Here is a 20,553-nt window from a genome sequence, read left to right on the forward strand (position 1 = left end):
CTGTCCTTGTCGGTTGTTAGTTGTATGTAGAGTGTTTATACCTTTTTGGATTATATTTTGGAATTAAACTCTTGCATTGAAGCTCTCTGCCTTCCTCACCTTCTTCCGCCTGCACACACCTGTGACAGTGACAAGTACATAATGTTGTCCGGTGGTTGTCCAGACACCCCAGGCCTGGGGGTTTTAAAAGTGGGGGCGCCACCAGAGGGCACCAGGGCGGCCGCATCAAGTTGGAAGAAAAAAAAAAGGAAAAAAAATGTACAAATATTTATTATGAGTATTGTTATGAAATGGCATTATAATAATTTGTAGCATATCTGAACATTATACTTGTAATGCTAATATTTCTGATTGGCTGGTATTAAACACCATCACGTAATTTGTCAGTGTAGCCTTGGTAACAACCGCCAGTGCTCAGCTATTAAGTAAGCTTGCTAGATCTGTCAAAATGGATAGCTTTTTAAAAAGGAAAAAACCTGACAAGCCAGCTATCAAAACCTCAGATACAAAAAATCAGAAAACGAACTCCTGGCCCAGTAAAACTCATAGGTATGAGCCAGCATACATAAAGTATGGATTTACCAGCGTCACGCATAAGAATGGACATGAGTGCCCCAAATGCGTTCTCTGCTTCGAGATCGTCTCCAACGAATGCTTAAAACCATCGAAACTTCAACGTCACCTGAACCAGAAGCATCCAGTAGTGGCCGAAAAACCAATCTACTTTTTTAAAAGAAAGGAAGAACATTTGACCAGTGCGGCAAGATACTGTCCCTGAGAGAGCGTTGAGGGCACCGTTTTTTGGCTTCCTTTCACATTGCGCGAGCTAAGAAGCCACACACAATTGGGGAGGATTTGATACTGCCAGCTACCAAAGACATTGTTAAAGAGCTACTGGGTGAGGATGCTGCCAAGAAAATTAACGCTGTACCACTCTCTGATAACACTGTGAGCAGACGTATTGGTGACATGGCTGAGGATGAGTCTTGTAGCGTCTGGACCAATCGGACACACACAATTCATTTATTTAATGAATAATCCAGCAAACTCACTGTGAAACTTTCACCAAAACTTAACATCCCAAATGACGCTAACACACTGGCAGGATGGTGTCTTGTTACAGGAAACACAGGGGGGTTTACGACCAAAAGGTATGTGGCTGCATGTGTAAGAGAGACGACAATGGGGGGACAGAAACAATCTTCCATGCAGACTTCGCTGCATTAATCAGAAACTAACTGATCTAGAAATGAATGTGGATCCCAGAAACTGTGTGAATGATTGTGATGTTTTGTGTCGTATTATGTATACACCATGGTATGTATTTTATTATACAACCAACGGTCATTGTAACTTTACCTGTATTCTTAACCCCCCCCCACTGGGGCCCAGCTCCCTGGGCCCAAACAGGCCTGAGCAATGCCTGGCATGCTTTCATACTCCCAAAAGGGAGTCAGACATTTCTTCAATCTCTTCAATTTCTTCCGAGAACAACGGCAACTTTACCCTCACTGACACAACGATCCACTCCTGGTCTTCCTGGCACTTGGGGGCGCCGCGCCGTCCAGCGTGCCTTCAGCAGGCTTCGACTCACAACAGCCATGTGCTCGAAGCCACCATGCTCTTCTTCAAGGCCACAGACTCATCAACAAATTCAATCTTCAACCACTTCAAGAATTGACCACGATTGCAACTGCCATGCAAGTATTCTTTGATGAGATTGCTATGAAATAAGCTGATGGTTCTTCTTTTCATACTGAGATCTTATTCCATAGTTCTATTTCCTGTTCCACACCACTCACCCCTTTACCTATGCATGTATGTATGGATGTATGAATGTATTTATGTTTGTTTAGTGTTAGTTATGTTTGTGATTTAGTTAATAAAATTTGTGCACAATTATGAATTTGGTTTCTGATCCTCTGTTTGCATACAAAGTCCCTTTTACGATTTTGATCTTGCTACATGCTAATTGCTGTACATAAGGAATAATTATTTTTCAGCGACCATGAACAATACATTTTCCTTAGAATAAATGAATAATCAAAGAGTTCTTTGGAACTGATTAATTGATTGTAATATTAATTTGGCTTACCTCAAAGTTAATCTAATTAACTGACCCAAATATTAATAATTAATCATAATTGGTAATTATGGATTATTATTAATATTTCCCCTTAGAGCTAATATTGTTACAGTCTGCTCAACTGTTGGACTAGGTGAGAGCTAGCGAATATTTCGCACTGCAGCTAGATGAGAGTACGGATGTCGCTAATGCTGCCGAGTACATCAGATTTATTTCCCAAGAAATGTTCATTGAGGAAATACTATTTTGTAAAGTGTTGGACGAATATATTGATTCAAATGGACTTGACTGGTCTCGTTGTGTGGGTGTGTGTTCTGACGGGGTCGCGGCTATGACTGGGAAAAATAGTGGGGTGATGGCTCTCATCAAATAGAAGGCCCTGAATGCGGCGTTCACACACTGTACGCTCCATCGAGAAGCACTGATGGCTAAACGGTTGGATGATGAGCTTAATTAGGTACTACAGGACATAATACACGTAGTAAACTTCATTAAAGCCCGCCCTTTGAAACAGACTGTTTGCTCTTCTGTGTAAAGAAATGGGAGCCCGTTTTGATGGATTGCTGCTTCACTCAAACGTACGCTGGCTTTCACGGGGGGCAGTTTTGAACTGTGTGTATGAGTTGCGGAGGGAGGTTGCAGAGTTTCTCTTGTCTGAAAAACATCAGCTGGCTGACCGTTTTACAAATGCAGCTGGATTCTCAAACTTGCATATATGACTGACATTTTTTGTCATCTGAATGTGCTTAACCAAAGCATGCAAGGGCGTGACACATACATAGTGCATATGCAAGACAAAGTGCGTGCTTTTTCCCTGAAGATTACGCTGTGGTCAAACAAGCTCAAGGAGGGAATTACAGAAATGTTCCCACTACTACACCAAGAGCTGCTGTCATCTGGTGGTGAGTTGGACATCATTTCTCCACTGATACAGTCCCACCTGGAGCACCTCCAGGGATATTTCAGAGACTATTTCCCTGACCTTGACAGCATCTAAAGTGGGTAAGAAACCCATTTGCCCCTGATAGCTCTTTTCTGGACTTAAAATCACAGGAGGAGCTGATCAAGATAACTGCTTCATGGGATTTAAAAATGAAATTTCCCTCTCTAACTACTGGATGTATGTAAGAAAGGACTTTCCCATTCTAGCTGAGAGGGCTCTGAAATGCCTTCTTCCTTTTGCAACCACTTACTTGTGTGAGTCTGGCTTTTCAACTTTAAAAGAACTTAAAACAAAAAACAGAGCACGTCTAAATCTGGAGAGTGACATGCGGGTTGCACTGACAGACATAAAGACATACAGAAATGAATGTTTCTTCTTCATTTCTCTCTTTCACACACACACACACACTCACACTCACAGTGTTGTTGAATGTTGCCACCAGGCCCAGTCCTCCCATTGATATGCTCTCTCTTCTTCTTCTCTCTCTCTCTCTCTCCCTTCTCTCTCTCTCTCACACACACACACTCTCATTAAGATCTCTCTCTTTTTCCATTCACTGACACACACACACAGATACAATGTTGAATGTTGAAATTACTGTACCAGATTGGAAGATCTGACACACAAATGTTATTACAGTTTTTTTTCAATTGTTTACACGCAATTTTGAAAACCGGGTTCTTTTTTTCAAAATATAATCACAATTATCCAAACACCACACTCAATTTGCATAATTCCTAGATTGTTTGCAAAATGACACACTTCAGTCAAAACATACACACTTCAGTCAAAACATATACACATATTTGTGAAAATGCTATTCGTTTTCATTTAACCAACACAGTCTTCAATGATCAGACACTATTAAAAAAAACTAATTTTAGGAAATAGCATGTGCTAGATTTTTGGCCAGACATTGTTATGTAAGGGATAATTTAGATGAAAAAAAAAATAGTGACAAACCCACAACATTCTTCATGATTAGTTTGAGATATAGGGAGAATGTACACAAATAGGCCTACTATAAACTTACCAAGCACTGCACAACACGGATGCTGCAGACTGAATATTTCAAGTATTTATTTCAATACTTACAGTATTTCTTACCATAATCAGTTACAGTAATCAACCAACAATGAAATCAATGAAACAAATAAAATCTGTAGACAAATAAAAATTAATGCATGAAGTACATACACTTTGACTCTGAAGAAAAACTACTGTAAAAGCAACGGATCAGGCCATAAGATTTCATCCACATCACAGGCTATGTCTTCACTGGCAAGGCACCGTTGGAAGAATCGCCTTGTATGACGAATCCACCCCTGCACAGAAGCTGCTTCGATATGATCACAGGCCTGCTCCATGGCCTGAATGAGGGGCAAACAGTCATAGGGCCGCAGGTTGTATACCTTCCACCGCCATGCTGAAAAAAACTCTTCTATTGGATTCAGGAAGGGGGAGTATGGGGGAAGGTATAAGACTTCAAATTCAGGGTGCTCATGGAACCAATTCTGGACCAGAGCAGCCCGATGGAATGAGACATTGTCCCAAACGACAATGTACCACATCTGGTCCACTTGGTTTAATGCTGTGACAATCTCGTGCAATCTGTCAAGAAATGCAAGTATTAGATTTGCATTATAGGGTCCCAGATTTGCATGGTGGTGGAGGACCCCATTTTGTGTAATAGCAGCGCAAAGGGTGATGTTACCCCCCTCGCTGCCCTGGCACACTGGTGATTGCCCTGTGTCCAATTACATTTCTCCCTCTTCTTCTTGTTTTCGCAAGGTTAAATCCAGCCTCATCCACATATATAAATTCATGTTGAATATCTGCAGCATCCATTTGCAAGACTCTCTGAAACACAGAGGATGCTATTCAATATCTATTGCACAGTATTTTTTTGTGCCAGAACATTATGAGTAGTGCACAATACCACACCATAGTAAGATGAACAATACATACCTCCACATACTCATTGCGCTGATGTTTCACTCTCTCTGAATTTCTGTCAAATGGTACCTGATACAGTTGCTTCATGTATATTTGATTTTTCTTGAGGATTCGACCTAATGTTGACAGAGAGATTCGTTGGATGTTATTGAAAATATGGTCATCATTGATGATATTGGCTTGGATTTCTCGCAGCCTGATACAATTACGAGTGCACGAGTGAACATAGGGCCCCTTCCACCTTGGTATCCTCGACCCTCAATCCTATGTAAAAAAAAAAAATATATATATATATATATATATATATATATATATATATATATATATATATATATATATATATATATATATATATATATATATATATAGTAGGAAACTCAGAATCGAAGACCAGGAGACTTGGTTCTTTCTTCAGCAGGATTCTTTATTGAGAACACGAGCTGTCGGTAGCTGCAGTCACCAAAGTCTAACTAAGGGAACGTTCTCTTACAGTTTATATACATTTAGGGGCAGGAATCAAAACTTTGTGATGAGACAGGTTTAGGAACCTGTTCTAGACTGAGAGTGTTGCCAATCCTAATCCACTCAGCATATCTATTCAAATGCTGAGACTCAAGTACAGGACTGGCAGGACTCTCTTGCTAAAACACAAGCTCCAAGAGCCATTAAGAGTTTCAGTAAAACAGGACTTGCCGGAGTCTCTTTGCTAGAAACTCTGATAATCATTATTTATACCTAACCTTAACATGCTAAATTCAATGTAAACCTAAATTAAACATTTAATAAATTTGTAATACAACAATATAAAAAATACACATGCAGCCTACTGTCAAATGTCACAGTAAACAATATTGATGATAAGTACAGCAAGCTTCAGTTTCAATGTACTGTGTGGTTAGCTTACCTGTTTTCTCGATGAAATGTCCGAATTACTGACGCAACAGTATTTCTGCTGAGATTTGGTCGAACTCTTTGTCCAGCTTCCATCAGTATCAGTCCATGGTTGATAACATGGTCAATAAGTGTTGCACAGATTTCTTGAGTCAAATTTGGTCCTTATCTTCTTTGTTCAGGTTCTATCAACTCTTCAAGTCCTTCTCTACCTCTTCCTCTACCTCCTTCTCCTCTTCCTCTACCTAGGCCTCTTCCTCTATCTCCTTCTTCTCCTCTTCCTCTACCTGGGCCTCCTCCTCTACCTCCTTCTCCTCTTCCTCTACCTAGGCCTCTTCCTCTATCTCCTTCTCCTCTTCCTCTACCTGGGCCTCCTCCTCTACCTCCTTCTCCTCTTCCTCTACCTCCTTCATCTCCTCTTTGAGCTCCCCTCTCATTCTCACTCTTCTTCTTCTTCTTCTTCTAGCTCCTTCCATTTTTGCTGAAGACAGGTGAACTCACCTGCTGCCTTTTATAGCACACCTGAGTGCTGCGTTTTCAAATTAGCACATGTGTGCTTCCACACCTGGTGGATGTGATTATCCAATTCGTTCATTAGTGTGGTCATTGGCAATCCGGGGCTTTGTAATGACAAGGAAGTAACCTCACATCTGTGAGTCTAAATGAGTTTTACAAATCACTGTGTGTAATGTTTTGCAAAAAGGGTGAAGCAGACATTGTGTGTAATGTTGTGCAAATCTGTGGAGGTGTTTTGCTCATTGGAGTAGAATTTTGCAAATTGTGTGGAAATTTTTATTTTAGTGTGTAAACAATCGTAAAAAAACTGCATTACACCAATAAAAGTAAATGGATTTTCACCTAGATGTTTTATTTATTTATTTCTACATTTGCCGTAGTATTGTCGATAGGTTCGATAACACATCCTGCAAAAGGGGGGCCTTGGCCAGAACCTAGTGGTATTTGGGGGGCCTTGTCATGGAAAAGTTTGGGAACCCCTGCCCTAGGCACAACCTTAAGCAATGGCTCTGAACGGTGGTTCAATGTCAACATTGTGACAACGTTGTAACAACCTTTACCACACAATGTAGTTATAGCAACCTTTTGGCCATGTTGTTAAAACGTTGTTAGAAGGTTGGGTACGTTGTGCCAACGTCAAATGTGTAAAACAGTTTTTAAAAACAGCATGTAGTGACGTTGCCATAACAGAAATGCAACGTGCCACAGACGTTGCCAAAACTTATTTGTGTTTGCTGGGTATTGACAATGCCTGTAAAGATATGATCACAAGGTCTGCCCTGTTAAGCATACAAACCAATCGCCTACCAACTGCTCCATGTTTGTGCAATCCATGAAAACTGCCACCGGCCACGTTTGCATTATTCAGCATAACACACTTGAACAATGGCATTTATTTCACACTAAATATATCTGGAGGCAAAGGGAATCATTTTAAACATTGCTGTAGCGTGAAGCTCCTATTCTCACACTTTGTTTATATTTTGTAAAAATAGATTGTGTGGGGATGTTACACCATATGCAGGCCATATGCTACCCTGGTAAAATATGCCTCATAGCATATTTTATTAATGACCCATTTATTGTTGCATGAAAATTTGCTATATGCTCTCATTTTTAAGTTGACGGTGAGATCGGGTTGGCTATTCAAATGGCCTTCTGGTCAGACACAATTATGTAATTTGGTTAAACACTGACTTAAATCATGTTTGAAGCAGATGATTTATGGTAACTAAGGATGGCGTTTATGAAAAACAACAAAACTAAAACTAACATAGCCTAAATCTTACATAAATCACATTGTTGTAACAGCAGCTCATATTGTATCATAATGCATATTGTATTGTAAAAAAAAGAAGAAAAAAAAATTCAAGCCACATTTGATTGGGATTGATTTCATTATTTCACCACCCTTATTTTCATTACATCTTTTTTTTTTTTTTTTTTTTACTGTGCAAAGAATGTTCTAGAAAAACCATGTAATTGAGAGTTTGTTTAGCTGGCCCCAGACAAGACAACGCTGTGTCTAAATTTTCCATTATCATTCCTCAGAAAGAACACCAATATTTTTGTTATACTTTATACTTGGAATTAAGGAATGTTTGAGTACACAAAAAGAATATGCCTTTATATTCTTTCTATTGATTTATTAGATATATTTATAAGTGAAATGCAAATATTGTATTTAAAGAACAAAACTTGAAAAAATTCCAGTGGAAAGCAAATTTTTATCAATAATTTTAAAATATAGTTTGCCAATGTATTGTTTATGCACATATATTTACAGATTATTTGTATAAAAGTTGACTGTAAATTGGTCGGTTTTTTATGTTATTGTGATTTGTCATTTTTATAATACATTTACCACTTTTATTTGTACCTCCAGAAGTTACCATTCAGTCTGTAACAGGTCTTGAACTTTCCAATTTCTGTATGTTTAGGTCATCTCTAAAATGGAGTTATACTTCTGGTTAGTAGATAGCTAGTAGTTAGTAGTGCATAAGACAGTCTGACTCTATTAGATGATTATATGTTTTAAAACTAAAACCTAAAAAAACAATACAATGTATTTGATACCACAGATGTCAGACTTAATCACAATAAAAGTGATTTAAAGTTAAAATTAACTAATAAATGTGTTGTATGAATTCACTTTACAAAACAGCTTTTTATGTTTCTATAGTAATAACTAAGTTTCTGTTGCTAGGTATAGATATAGATCTAAAGTCTACTGATGTTTCAGTGCTTTGGCCAGTTTAAAATGTCCTTTCTTGTGTTGATTACCTCCCGAGCTCTCTCAGCTCCCATTGTAATTGCAAGCCAAGACTTGATTGGCTCTCGAGTTTCTGGCTTTGGGCCAGCAGACTTTCTCCATATAATAGAGGGGAGCAGAAGGACAAGAGAGAGAGGAGACATCAACTAATAGTGGTGGACTAACACTGCAAACAAGTGAAAAGCTCAGAAAATGTGTAAAGGATTAGCTGCCCTGCCCCAGACATGTCTCGAAAGGTAAGATCTGTAAAACATCTTTTGCATCATGGATTTATTTGAAATTCACTCCATGTCAGCTACATAGCTCAATTACTTTTCAATTGCCAGCCTCCTTTGGGATTCAATGCTTGCGTATTTTGCAGATGTTTTGCAATATCTGTGTTTTCTGGAACAGCTGGTAATGCTAAAAATGGTTTAGGTAGTGCGTATTGAGTATTGCATATGGGAATACTTTACTTATTTTTTGAGTTCAAAGTTGTTTTCTGGTTAAAACTTGTTTTTTTTGTTTGTTTTTTGGCTTCATTTATTGTACCCCTATTTTAAATGTTTAATATACTGTTTATAAGTATAAAATATACATAATTTTTCACTTTAGATACCTTTTTGTCATAGTATCAACAGTTGTTACTATTTTATTTTTTATTTTTTCTAGTTTTGTCCTTGAAAACATCAAGGTTCCTAAACGTTACCAAAGACCAGAACACACTCAACTTTGTTTAGTTCTCTGCTCATAACAAGATTTGGAGCAGAATTCGAAGTATAGCAATGAGGACATTTATTGTAAATGTTGAGCCATATTCTGATTTGTGCTATTGGCTCATTCATTGTCTAAACATTATCACTGTTCTTGGCTTTGGTCTTAAAGCTTGGCCTGAGGCCTGGAGTACTCCTGAGAAGTCTATTTGTACATCTGAAAGAGTTTTAAAGTGGCAACATGAGGTGGTTTATAATGTTACATTATATAATTGGGCCATAAAATCATAATTTTAGCATTAGCATCCTGAATTGTACATTATATATATACATACACACATATATATATATATATATATATATATATATATATATATATATATATATATATATATATATATATATATATATATATATATGAAGAGTTCAGATGCAAAAGCCTCTAAGTGTCATCTGAAATTTTCTTCTAGAATGATCATTTTTATCAAGCTCGTATATTTAGGCCTATGTTCAATAATTTCTCTTAAATGGCAATGCAAATTACCTATTAATTGTCATTTAAGTGAAATTACGGAACTTAAATATACAAGCTTGATAAAAATGATCATTCTAGAAGAAAATTTCAGATGGAACTTCATAAATATATATAAAATTAGCATGCATATTACTAAATTCATAGAATATTGGCTGTTTATTAGTAATTATAAAGCACATATTAATGCCTTATTCTGCATGACCATATTCTACATCCCTTAATCCAATCCAATACTTAAACTTAACTATCATACTATTAATAAGCAGTGATTAGGAGTTTATTGAGGCAAAAGTTGTAGTTAATAGTTAGTTAATAGTGAGAACAGGACCCTAATCTAAAGTGACTAATCTAGACTTTGTAAGAGGAGAAATGTGTACATTGACGTCATATTTTGAGCAATAAATCAGTCTGTGGCAAAAAGATTAAAGAAACCTCAACAAATCAGCAAGTTTGCTTGACATCACTGCATCCGCAGTCATCTGGGAGAAATATGTGTTTTTTCCCCAAAAAACCTTACAAAAGGATATTACGTCTGTTCTTAACTCTACAGCGACTGTGAAATAGATCTGAACTGACCGCCTTGAACATGTGGTGTTTTATTGTGTGATCTGTCAAAATGTAGCAATTACTGTACTGATTACAGCTGTACAATTCAGGGAATAATAAGCAGTAAAGAAAAGGTTTTTGTGGCTGGCGTGCAATAGAATAAAGACTAAATAGACCCAATTATCATTCTCTGTGTACTTTGAGAGAAGAAAATAGATGAGTTAGGCTGATATTATATAATCTGTTGACAGGTATTGTACATTTAGGAAATGTCCTCAGCATTCATGCACAGCTCATATACATCATAGAATTGTTTATAAATGTATGTTAAAAGCTCTAATGGACATCCGTATGGGTTTGTGTTTGTGCTGTCTTCAGGGCTAAGGAGATCAAGACTAAATTGGGAACTTTGCTTCAGAAGCCAGAGAATTCCATCGACCTTATTATCCCCTACCAAGAAAAGCCTGAGAAGAAACCAGAGAAGCTTCAGAAGTGAGTTCCTCTTGGCTCCCTCTGCCTCTCCTAATTGTTTTCTCTTCCTCTCTCTCTTTCTTTTCCTTACTGATGAGGACTTCAGATCTGCATGTGTCTCTTCACATGCCTCGCACACTCAAATAGATCATACAGTCTGTGTATACAAAGAGCCTCTTTAAACTGAGGTCACCATTAATTCGCATACATACTGTATATAAATTGTTTACGTTTCAAAACAGCGCTGAACTGAGTTTTGGAAATGTTCTGTATGCACTTAAAGGTGAAAATGATCTCTGGTTGATTGTTCAAGCAATCATCCTGAGATTACTTTCCACCTTTAAGTGCATACAGAACATTTTGAAAGCGCAGTCCAGCTCTATTTGAAGTATGGAGAAAAAGGGTGAATAGTAGAGAGCAAGTAAGTGCGTCAGATTTGGGAAAGGCCATGTTAGTATATCCTGTAATGGAAAGCTGCTAAGAGTCTGTTTATAATGTAAATTGTGTCCAAATTGAGCATAAAAACACTTGCAGACCACTTCAGCTCCCTTTTACTTGCGTAATGCCTTATGCAAGTGTTGTTAATAGGGTTGTATTGTTATTGTTTTTCAGGCAGAATAGATAACAGGATAATATATTGTGTATAGAAAAGACAGTTACCTCAATAAAAAACTTGTATAAGCTGTTTAAGACCTTTTAGACAAGAAGAGATTTGAAAATAAACTTAGAGCAATATATATAATATATGTACTGTACCACATGTAATGCGAGACTGAGCCAAAGTTTTTGTTTTTGCTTTAAAACAACACCCAAAAACAGCTTGTTGTATATGGAAACAACTTGTTGGCCAAATACAAAGGGGTGAAAAACAATGTGACGAAATGTGCTTGTTTTGTTCAGACCCACACCTGAAGAAGCGGCCCAATGGCGCGAGTCCCTTGAGAAAGTCCTCTCCAACAGCTGTAAGTATGATGATTATCTTAATGGCCATTTGGTTGCATTTTTACATCTTAAGGGCCCTATTTTAACGATCTAAACGCATGGTCTAAAGCGCAGGGCACAAGTTCACTTAGGGCGTGTTCAAATCCACTTTTGCTAGTTTAACAACGGGGAAAATGGTCAGCACGCCAGGCGCATGGTCTAAGGCCCCATTTACACGTACATGGTTATTTTGAAAAACGGAGACATTTCCCTTCTGTTGTGCCCCTCGTTTACACGCAAACAGAGAATTCGCCTCTGAAAACGGTTCTTTCTAAAAACTCCGGCCAGAGTGGAGATTTTGGAAAACTCTGTTTGCATGAAAACTGAGAAAAACAGAGTTTTAGGCAGTCAACGTCACAGTATGCGATTTCGACTTTTAATTTTAATATTTGGCATGTCTGTGTGCTGCTGTGCGTCCCTGTGTGTTTAATAAGCAGAGTGTACGCGCATTGTGGACCCGCCTATAGGCGCACATTACTAACACGGCACGCTCATTAAATAACAAAAAAATAAATAAAAATATTGCTCCATTGACTTTAGACCAGGTTTCAGTTGGTCAATGGTGCAGTCTATTTCTGTTGCCTCAAAATAGCAACGCACCAGAACACACCTCGTTTTCAGACCAGCACGCCCATGGGCTCACAAATAGGAGCAAATGCATTTGCTATTTAAACAATGAGGCGCAGGATGTGAAAATGATAACTGCGTCGGGCTGAAACTAGCAAAAAACACTTGCATCGTGCTTGGCGCTGCATTGCGCTGGGTGTAAGAAAGGGCCCTAAATGTTCTTTCAGACATGACCAATCATTGGAAGGTTTAGTTTATCTGTTGAGTCTGTAAAACACATTTTAAAACTTTGTTTATATCTGTCGGTTGAGAGCCGAAATCTATAAAGTTGCACTGATGCACTTGATTCGGTATGTGTAAACAGCTTGTCCTTGAACGGGCACATTAAGCTTTAAAAGCTACACATCTATGAGAATGTTCCTAAAAGTAGTTTAGAACCATAAAAAGAAGATTCTCTCTGAGTTACACATATATAAACACACATAAGATAATTTGTCTGCACAGAAGGACTGAATTATTTCATTATTCCGTTCCAAATAGCTGGGAAAACAAATCTTTGTTATTCATTCAATGATATGTTTCAAAGCCAGTTTGTTATGTTTAATTGCAACAATTTGCCTTGGAAAAAAGGTTTATTTCATTTATTTCAGATTAGCCTAATTGTGCCATATTGGAACTGTATATTATGCTTCTATTCAAATATAAGAGCATATCTTTTTGTTGAAGCTAAAACATTCTCACACGCAATAGCATAAAAATAAATCTGCATTGAATAGTGAATAATTACATTGATTAATCCACCGAGCTGAATCAGGTGGCACTTAAATGCCTCATGCTGTTATACAACACGAACTGGAGAGAAATTGCATTAAGGGCTGTGTGCCTTAGGCGTGCACAGCGGTAATATTTGGATAAGGATGTTAAAAGCTGTTGGGACAGGGATCTCCGGTGGCAGCGTGTCATCAACACATTAGTACAAAAAGAACACACAGAGCTATACTCACTAATAGCTTTTCCACATTTTTTATTCCATAGACGGCCTGGCCACCTTCAAGAGCTTTCTTAGATCTGAGTTCAGCGAGGAGAATATTGAGTTCTGGGAGGCTTGTGAGGGCTTCAAGAAGACCAAGTCCCCCCTTAAAATGGCCACTAAAGCCAAGAAGATTTATGAGGACTTCATTCAGACCGGTGGGCCCAAAGAGGTTTGTTTGTTTTGTCACTGATTTTTAATGTGCTAATCACAGTTAAGATAAAAAGCTCCGTGCTTCAAAGGTACTGTAGAAGGAAGCAGTTCTCCATCAGACCCTTTAATCATCTCCTGTGAAAATATGTTTCATATCAGTGGTTTAGATCACTGTATAAACGCTGAGGCCCATGTTCTCCCCACTGAACGTCCCCAAGGAGATATAAAAAAAACTTTAAAGTAATTAAGTATTTTTTTTAAGGGAAATTAACTTTGAAATAAATTTACCTTCAGGACACTGAGCTCAATATTACCTAGGGCTGAAACTAACGATTATTTTGATAATCAAATCTATTGTTTCTTTGATTAATCGATTAATCAGTGGAAATATCCCAAATTTGGGCTAGTTTTGGCCGTGATTGGCCGGTTTTGAATAGCAGTTTGGACTGGTTTTGTTACGCAAACCTGCCAACCCTTGTTGACAATTTAATAATGTATAATGAAAATGATTTGGACATTTACAGCCAAGGTTTCCTATTCATTTACGTTGTATGGGAAGAGCGGTCTGTAAGGTGTGTCTTTGTGGGCGATCCAAACCCATAGAGCTATTTCATTGGTATTGCTTTTTACAAATGCTGCTGTGTTTTCTGAGGTTCGATTTTATACATTTAACTTGGGTAGGTTTAATGGGTAGGTTTATGGAAAGGTTTGGGTTTAGATTAAGGAAAGGAATTATCAGTCTTTATGTATAGCCTGTTTAAAATGGTCGCGAAACGAGCCGACTGATAATATTTTAAGTACATACAGATTGATCATTCTTTTCATAAACCCCTAACCTTTAGCATACATAAACCTACCCATAACTTATTAAACCTAACTAACATATTTTAATTTTCATTTTAAACAACCAAAAGTCCTGTCGGAATGCTGTTGCTAGACAACCAATTAATGTCAACGCCAACCGGTAAAATTTGCATAGCAAATGCACGGAAAATATGACCTTTGTGTATAAAGGGCACGCCAAATAAAAGCATGAACTCGTGCTATAGATACACATTGCCAACTCCCACAGCACCTCACTCTGTGTTCTCCACAATTTTCCACATGTGTTTTGTCAATATAAACGTATTATACGCTTTAAAGTGAGGTGGTGAATGGCTTCCGTGCACAGCACGCAGACACGATTAATCGATAACCAAATTAGATTATTTCCAGTATCGATTCATCTATTTTATCGATTGCAGTCCTAATATTACCATTTTCTAAGTACAGCTCCTTGTTTTAACTTCATGATTGTTGGTTACTTATATTTGATAGGCCTATTTCAGCATCTCAAGCTGGATGTAAGCTAATGAAAATGGGGATTTCTACATGAGTTTTAGCCAGCCCTGTTGAAAAATCCAACATAAACTAGCATGAATTCCATGTTGGTCTAAGCTAGAGCTAGTATAGTGCTAGTCTATTTGGTGGACTAGCATGGTCGTGCTGTTTTCATGTAAAACTGACTTGGTGTTGCTGGTTCACCAGCACTTCTGCTTCCCATGCTGGGAATCAGCAAACCAGCATCACATGCTGGTCCCAGCAAGTAAAACATGCCTTATGCATGGAGGTCGTTTAATTCAAATAGTCAAAAGGTTGTAGGTTTTATCCCTGTCATATTTAAGCCCATGCTGTATTTGTAGTAAGTATATGTACTATAAGTCTATTTAGTCTAAAGGTTGAAAAATTAAGCAAACAATGTTTTTGAAAAAAGTTTGTATCAGGAAGTTTGCACAGCCGTGTGCTGAGGTTTAAAGTATCTGTTATGTAATAGCCATTAGATAACATACACACACAAACCTTGATTAATGTTACAATAGCCATTTGTTCCTTAGTTACGTAACTATTTTTAAAAGCAGTGAAATGCAAACAGTCTTATTGCCATTTTAACATAACTTTAGCTAATTCTTTCATTGTATCCTCATCAATAATTATTATTTATTTTTTTTTTTGCTGTTTCTGTGCATTAAATATTATGATCCAACACTTTGAAATTGCATATTGCAATAATACAAAACTATCCAATTTCATATAAATATAAAACTAGATGAGTAGGGCATAGTCAAAACAAATGGAAAGAGTTGTGCACACTGTTGCTGCTTGCAAAACTTTTTTAAATAACACAAGTCAAAGACTTTTTAGCCATTTTTATATACCAGATTATGTAAGGAAACTAATAAGATCAGTATAATGGTCAGGGGGAAATAGAGTGTGGAAACCACAGGGAATCAGTCCAATTGGCATTTTTGTTTTTCTTGCACTAGCTATTCTGGGAGGTTGACTTCTCCACAGCCCCCTAGAGTTCTCAGTCACTGCCAATGTTGACATAATGTGTTTCTTACTCATTATGTTTGTCCAATTTGCAGAATCTTGTGACTGACTTTTATATACTTCTTCCTCATTACCAACATCGTGCTTTTAGGTGAACATCGACCACTTCACCAAAGATGTGACTTTGAGGAACCTGGTGGATCTTTCTCCGGCCACCTTCGAGCTGGCTCAGAGCCGGATCTACACCCTGATGGAGAAAGACTCCTTCGGTCGCTTCCTGCGGTCTGAGCAGTATCAGGAACTCCTCAAGTAAACTGACTTGCCCAGCTGCAGGGAGACTCTTTTTTTTTGGTCCCTTCACAGTCATAGAAAACACTTTTAAAGTCTTCAATATCCACTTTTTGGCACATTTCTAAAGCTCATTAAACAATACCACAGTTGTTTATTTGGTGTAAGTGGAAAACACCGGACACAGTTGCAATGTCTCCCTGCAGCTGACTGAAGCGGCCCATTGCTAACAAGAACATCTTAACATACATTTGTGTAAAATTAATGTGATTCCTGCCCAGTGCTCTGAATTTCAAAGTCAAGAGCTTCAATAAAAGAAGTTAATGATCAGGGTTTAAGGGACAGTATACATTGCTCCTCATAAAAGTGTGATTTGTCATTAATTTGTGAAAGCGCAAAATGCCAAAGATTTGAAGCGCCTCTTCAAAACTTCTATATATGTCCTATTAATTGGAGTCACCATCTTTTCTGACCCTTGTAGACTAAATAAAGGCTAAACCGATCCCCACTTGCAATTTATGGCTTTTCGGGAAAGTGCAGTATCTGAGTATCTGAGCAGCAAGTTCATCAAGGGGAAGAGGCTGGGAAATGGGAGCGGGAGAGCGTAGGCCTTTTCTTGGAAATGTCTGTGTAAATATTAAAATGCCCAAATGGTTAACCGCAGGAAAACATGGAGAAACAACCAATTTAGTATTGAAAGCTTAACTATAATTCAATGCTTAGAAAAAATGTGTGACATGTTAAGATGCACTCCAGTCTCTGGGAACTTGTTGTTTGGGTTACCGCTATTGAAAGTTGCTAAGATGGGAATATCAAGTAGGAGGGAATCTCTATAAAGCACTGGGCACATCATTTTTTATTCTAAAGGAAATGGTTATTCCCATGCATGTCACTTTAAAAGCAGAACACATTTAGATTAAGTCATAGAAACCCAAAACATTCAAGCGATTTTTCCCCCCGACTTTCTACAGCAAACATTTATCACGATAGCATAAATATACACACATTATAAGACCTATACACTAGAATGATTACTGCAAAAATGTTATTGAAGTTAACATCTATTATTTGCTCTTAGCATGTGCAGCCAGTCATAAAGTACGCAATTTATTGCAGTCTGAACGGCATATCAAATATATATAACCCAAAAGTGTGATATTCAGTGTCCTTTTGCATGTTTTTTTAAATTATTATTATTATTATTACTAAAATGTGTTTCTCAGACACTTATACTCTTGCATGTTTCTTTATTATACTGTGTGTGTACCTGTGTCACTAAATCTAATAACATTCATTCATACATGAGCATGGTTGGTGCTTACAGAAGTCCTTACTGATGCCCCACAATGCAAATTTTTAGTTCACTGCAGGACAGGTTTAGTTTAATATGGCTATCATCACCTAAATATAAACTAAGATAAATTAAATTAATTCGACATGAATTTTAAGAGCAGTATTAGCTCTTTTAGTAAAAAGTGTTTTTATAATTATTTTAAAAATGATTCATTTTGTGGTTAATAAATCATACAATTCTAACATATTAAGATTGTCAAAATTGTCAGTAAGGACTACAGAGTACCTTGCTTATTCAAGAAATCTGCATAAAACTATATGCATGTATGTTTGTTGATCATATAAAATCCTAATCACATTAAAGTTCTGAAGATTTATTTATTTTTTTTCAGATGTACATATCAGCAACAATTCATTTTAATTTATTTTCTATAAGATTTATTGTCTGATTGTTTAATATTCAAGTTAAAAAGTACCAAGATAAGAGTGTGTCCTTTCTTTTATTTATAAAAAAAAAATATGATGCCTGAATTTGTCCTTTTCTTTACCATTACCATGTAATTCAGACACTTTAATGTTAAGCTTTGGATTTACTTTGTTTTCCTCCTCTTGATCTGAATCATCATGGAATTACTCAAAGTTGCTTAATGGTACTCCATTTTGGCAATCATGCGAATTTCAGTAATATTTGTATTCCCAGGAGAACATTTTTAAAATGCCAAATTTGAATAATAATGTGGCTGCTTCCTAGCTTCCTGCGTGGAAAGCACTCTCAGCCTTTTCATTTAGCCTCTCGAACAGAGTGGTTCATTCACACAACCATGATAAGATGGAGTGCATCAGTGTGAAGAATAGAAAGATATAAGAAGAAAGAAAGAGGGAGAGGTGGAAAATTGAGATGAAGCAGATGGGCAATGGGAGGTTGCCAAAGTAAACAGTGTCAGACACAAACATGTTCACATTCATTACCACTCTCACTCCTAGAAATAGATGTATGACTCATAACTGGGGGTCAAACCCCTTGAGGATTGGCGGAAGTGAAAAGACATTCCTTTAACCATTACTGAGTTGTTTCACAAAGCAGCCTTTTCTTAAATGCCAAACAAAAGAGCGTTTCCATTTAGCTTTGTCCAGACTAAAAGTCAGCATCACCAAAACCGTTCTTTATTCAATTGTTTTTGTTTGTACTGCTCTTTTCAAAGACATATAAGAACTCCTTTTATTTAAACAGCACACATTCTTTATTTACAAATTAAATTATTGAAGTTAGGCCCAATTGAAAAGGGTTAAAGGGACTAAAAAAGGCGTATAAGCATATTAAATTAAGTACAAAACCACATACAGTGGCCCTAAATCGTATTCAGAAACTCTAGGATGCTTAAAAATTTGTCACACTCAATAAATGTAAGAATTATTTGTATTAGTAAATATCACACCAATCTGAAACTGCAATATGCAAGAGCTCGACCTAAACTTACATTTCTGCAACAGTTTTGCTATTATGTTTAACCAGTGTTTTTAGTGGATAAATATATTTTGATGACAAAGCTGAATTTTCAACAGTCATTACTCTCTTCAGTGTCACATGATCCTTCAGAAATCCTTCTAACATGCTGAGTTGCTGCTCAAGAAACATATCTTATTATTGTCAATGTTGAAAAAGTGGTGCTGCTTAATATTTTTGAGGAAACCATGATTCTTTTTTTTTTTCAGGATTCTTGGATTCTTGGACAGTCCTTACTGTCACTTTTGGTCACTTTAGCATCCTTGCTGAATAAAAGTAAAAAGTTGTTAATAAAAATAAATAACTTGACTCCAAACTTTTGAAGATATTGCATATAGTCAGCCCATCAAATAACTTCCATCGGTCCATCTACAATTTGAATAATATTTTTTTATAATTTAAATAAGCTTGTATTTATTATTGTAGAATGTAATTATTGTCAAATGTTTAGCTTGAAATGTGTGTTTGTGCTGTATTCCTTTAAAATGAATGCCACTTAGTTTGATATTTTGTTATATAATGCAAAGAAATTCATGCATTTTATGTCCAAATGCTTGTTATGGCCACTATGTATCTGTTCCATTAACAAATAGCCTGTCAGTTCACATGCCAAATGTATTTTTATGGCAGTGCTCATTAGACACAGTCGTGGTGACGTTACCTCAGTGTTGAAACCATGTACAACAGGCATGTTTCAATCCATATCAAGGCCAAACAATATTGAATCTAATCCAGGAGTTAATGCCAATCTAAAGACAGCTCGAGCTGAAGCTATAACAAGGTATAAATGTGCGTGTGTGTGCGTGCGTGTGTGCGTGTGCGTGTGTGCGTGTGTGTGTGTGTGCGTGCTTGTTTTTCTATCCATTGGGGACTTCAACCCGAATGCACACAGACTCATGGGTACCTAAACTGAGGTCCCCATGAGAAAAAAAGCTTATAAATCATACAGAATGAGTTTTTTTGAAAATGTAAAAATGCAGAAAGTTTTCTGTGATGGGTAGGGTTAGTGTGAGGGGATAGAATATACAGTTTGTACAATATAAAAAACATTTCGTCTATGGAGAGCCCCCACAAGGATAACGAACCAGACGTGGACCAGGATGCTAATCGTGCTCTTTTGGCACAATAATGTTGTGCCAGCTATTTGTGCATGCACACAAATGGAAACAAATGTGGCTCGAATACACAAAAACAAAACCAGGAACCAGATAATGACCGTGCAGGGCTCAGATGGAAGGCAAGATAATGCTCTGTAAATACTCACTTCATATGCCCATTTGCGTAGTAAAACCAGACCGCTCTCATTAAAGAGACAGCTGTGAATGTACAGTGTTTTTGATGGCTACCAAGATTTACATAGGAGGATATAAATTCTAGGAAATTTCAATATTGAACTGGTAAGTTTGGCTTGTAAAACAGTTGTTGTTGTTTTAGCAAACAAAATTAAAAACTAAATATACCAAACAGTGCTATTACATGGATAGAGCTTGATGCATATAATTTGCAAAATGTAGTAAGA

The 20,553-nt window shown here is 37.1% G+C and overlaps 1 protein-coding gene across 1 annotated transcript; it reads left to right on the forward strand.

The window, feature by feature from the left end:
• Positions 1-8,774: 8,774 nt before the first annotated feature.
• rgs5a (regulator of G protein signaling 5a) lies at positions 8,775-17,907 on the forward strand. The gene is made up of 5 exons (XM_084128183.1): positions 8,775-8,900; positions 10,816-10,929; positions 11,809-11,870; positions 13,492-13,658; positions 16,101-17,907. Exons 1-5 carry the CDS (start codon positions 8,857-8,859, stop codon positions 16,260-16,262), a joined length of 549 nt encoding a protein of 182 aa, XP_083984309.1. The 5' UTR covers positions 8,775-8,856; the 3' UTR covers positions 16,263-17,907.
• Positions 17,908-20,553: the final 2,646 nt, after the last annotated feature.

This window comes from Abramis brama (assembly GCF_963993115.1).
Source record: "Abramis brama genome assembly, chromosome: 11".
NCBI lineage: Eukaryota > Metazoa > Chordata > Actinopteri > Cypriniformes > Leuciscidae > Abramis > Abramis brama.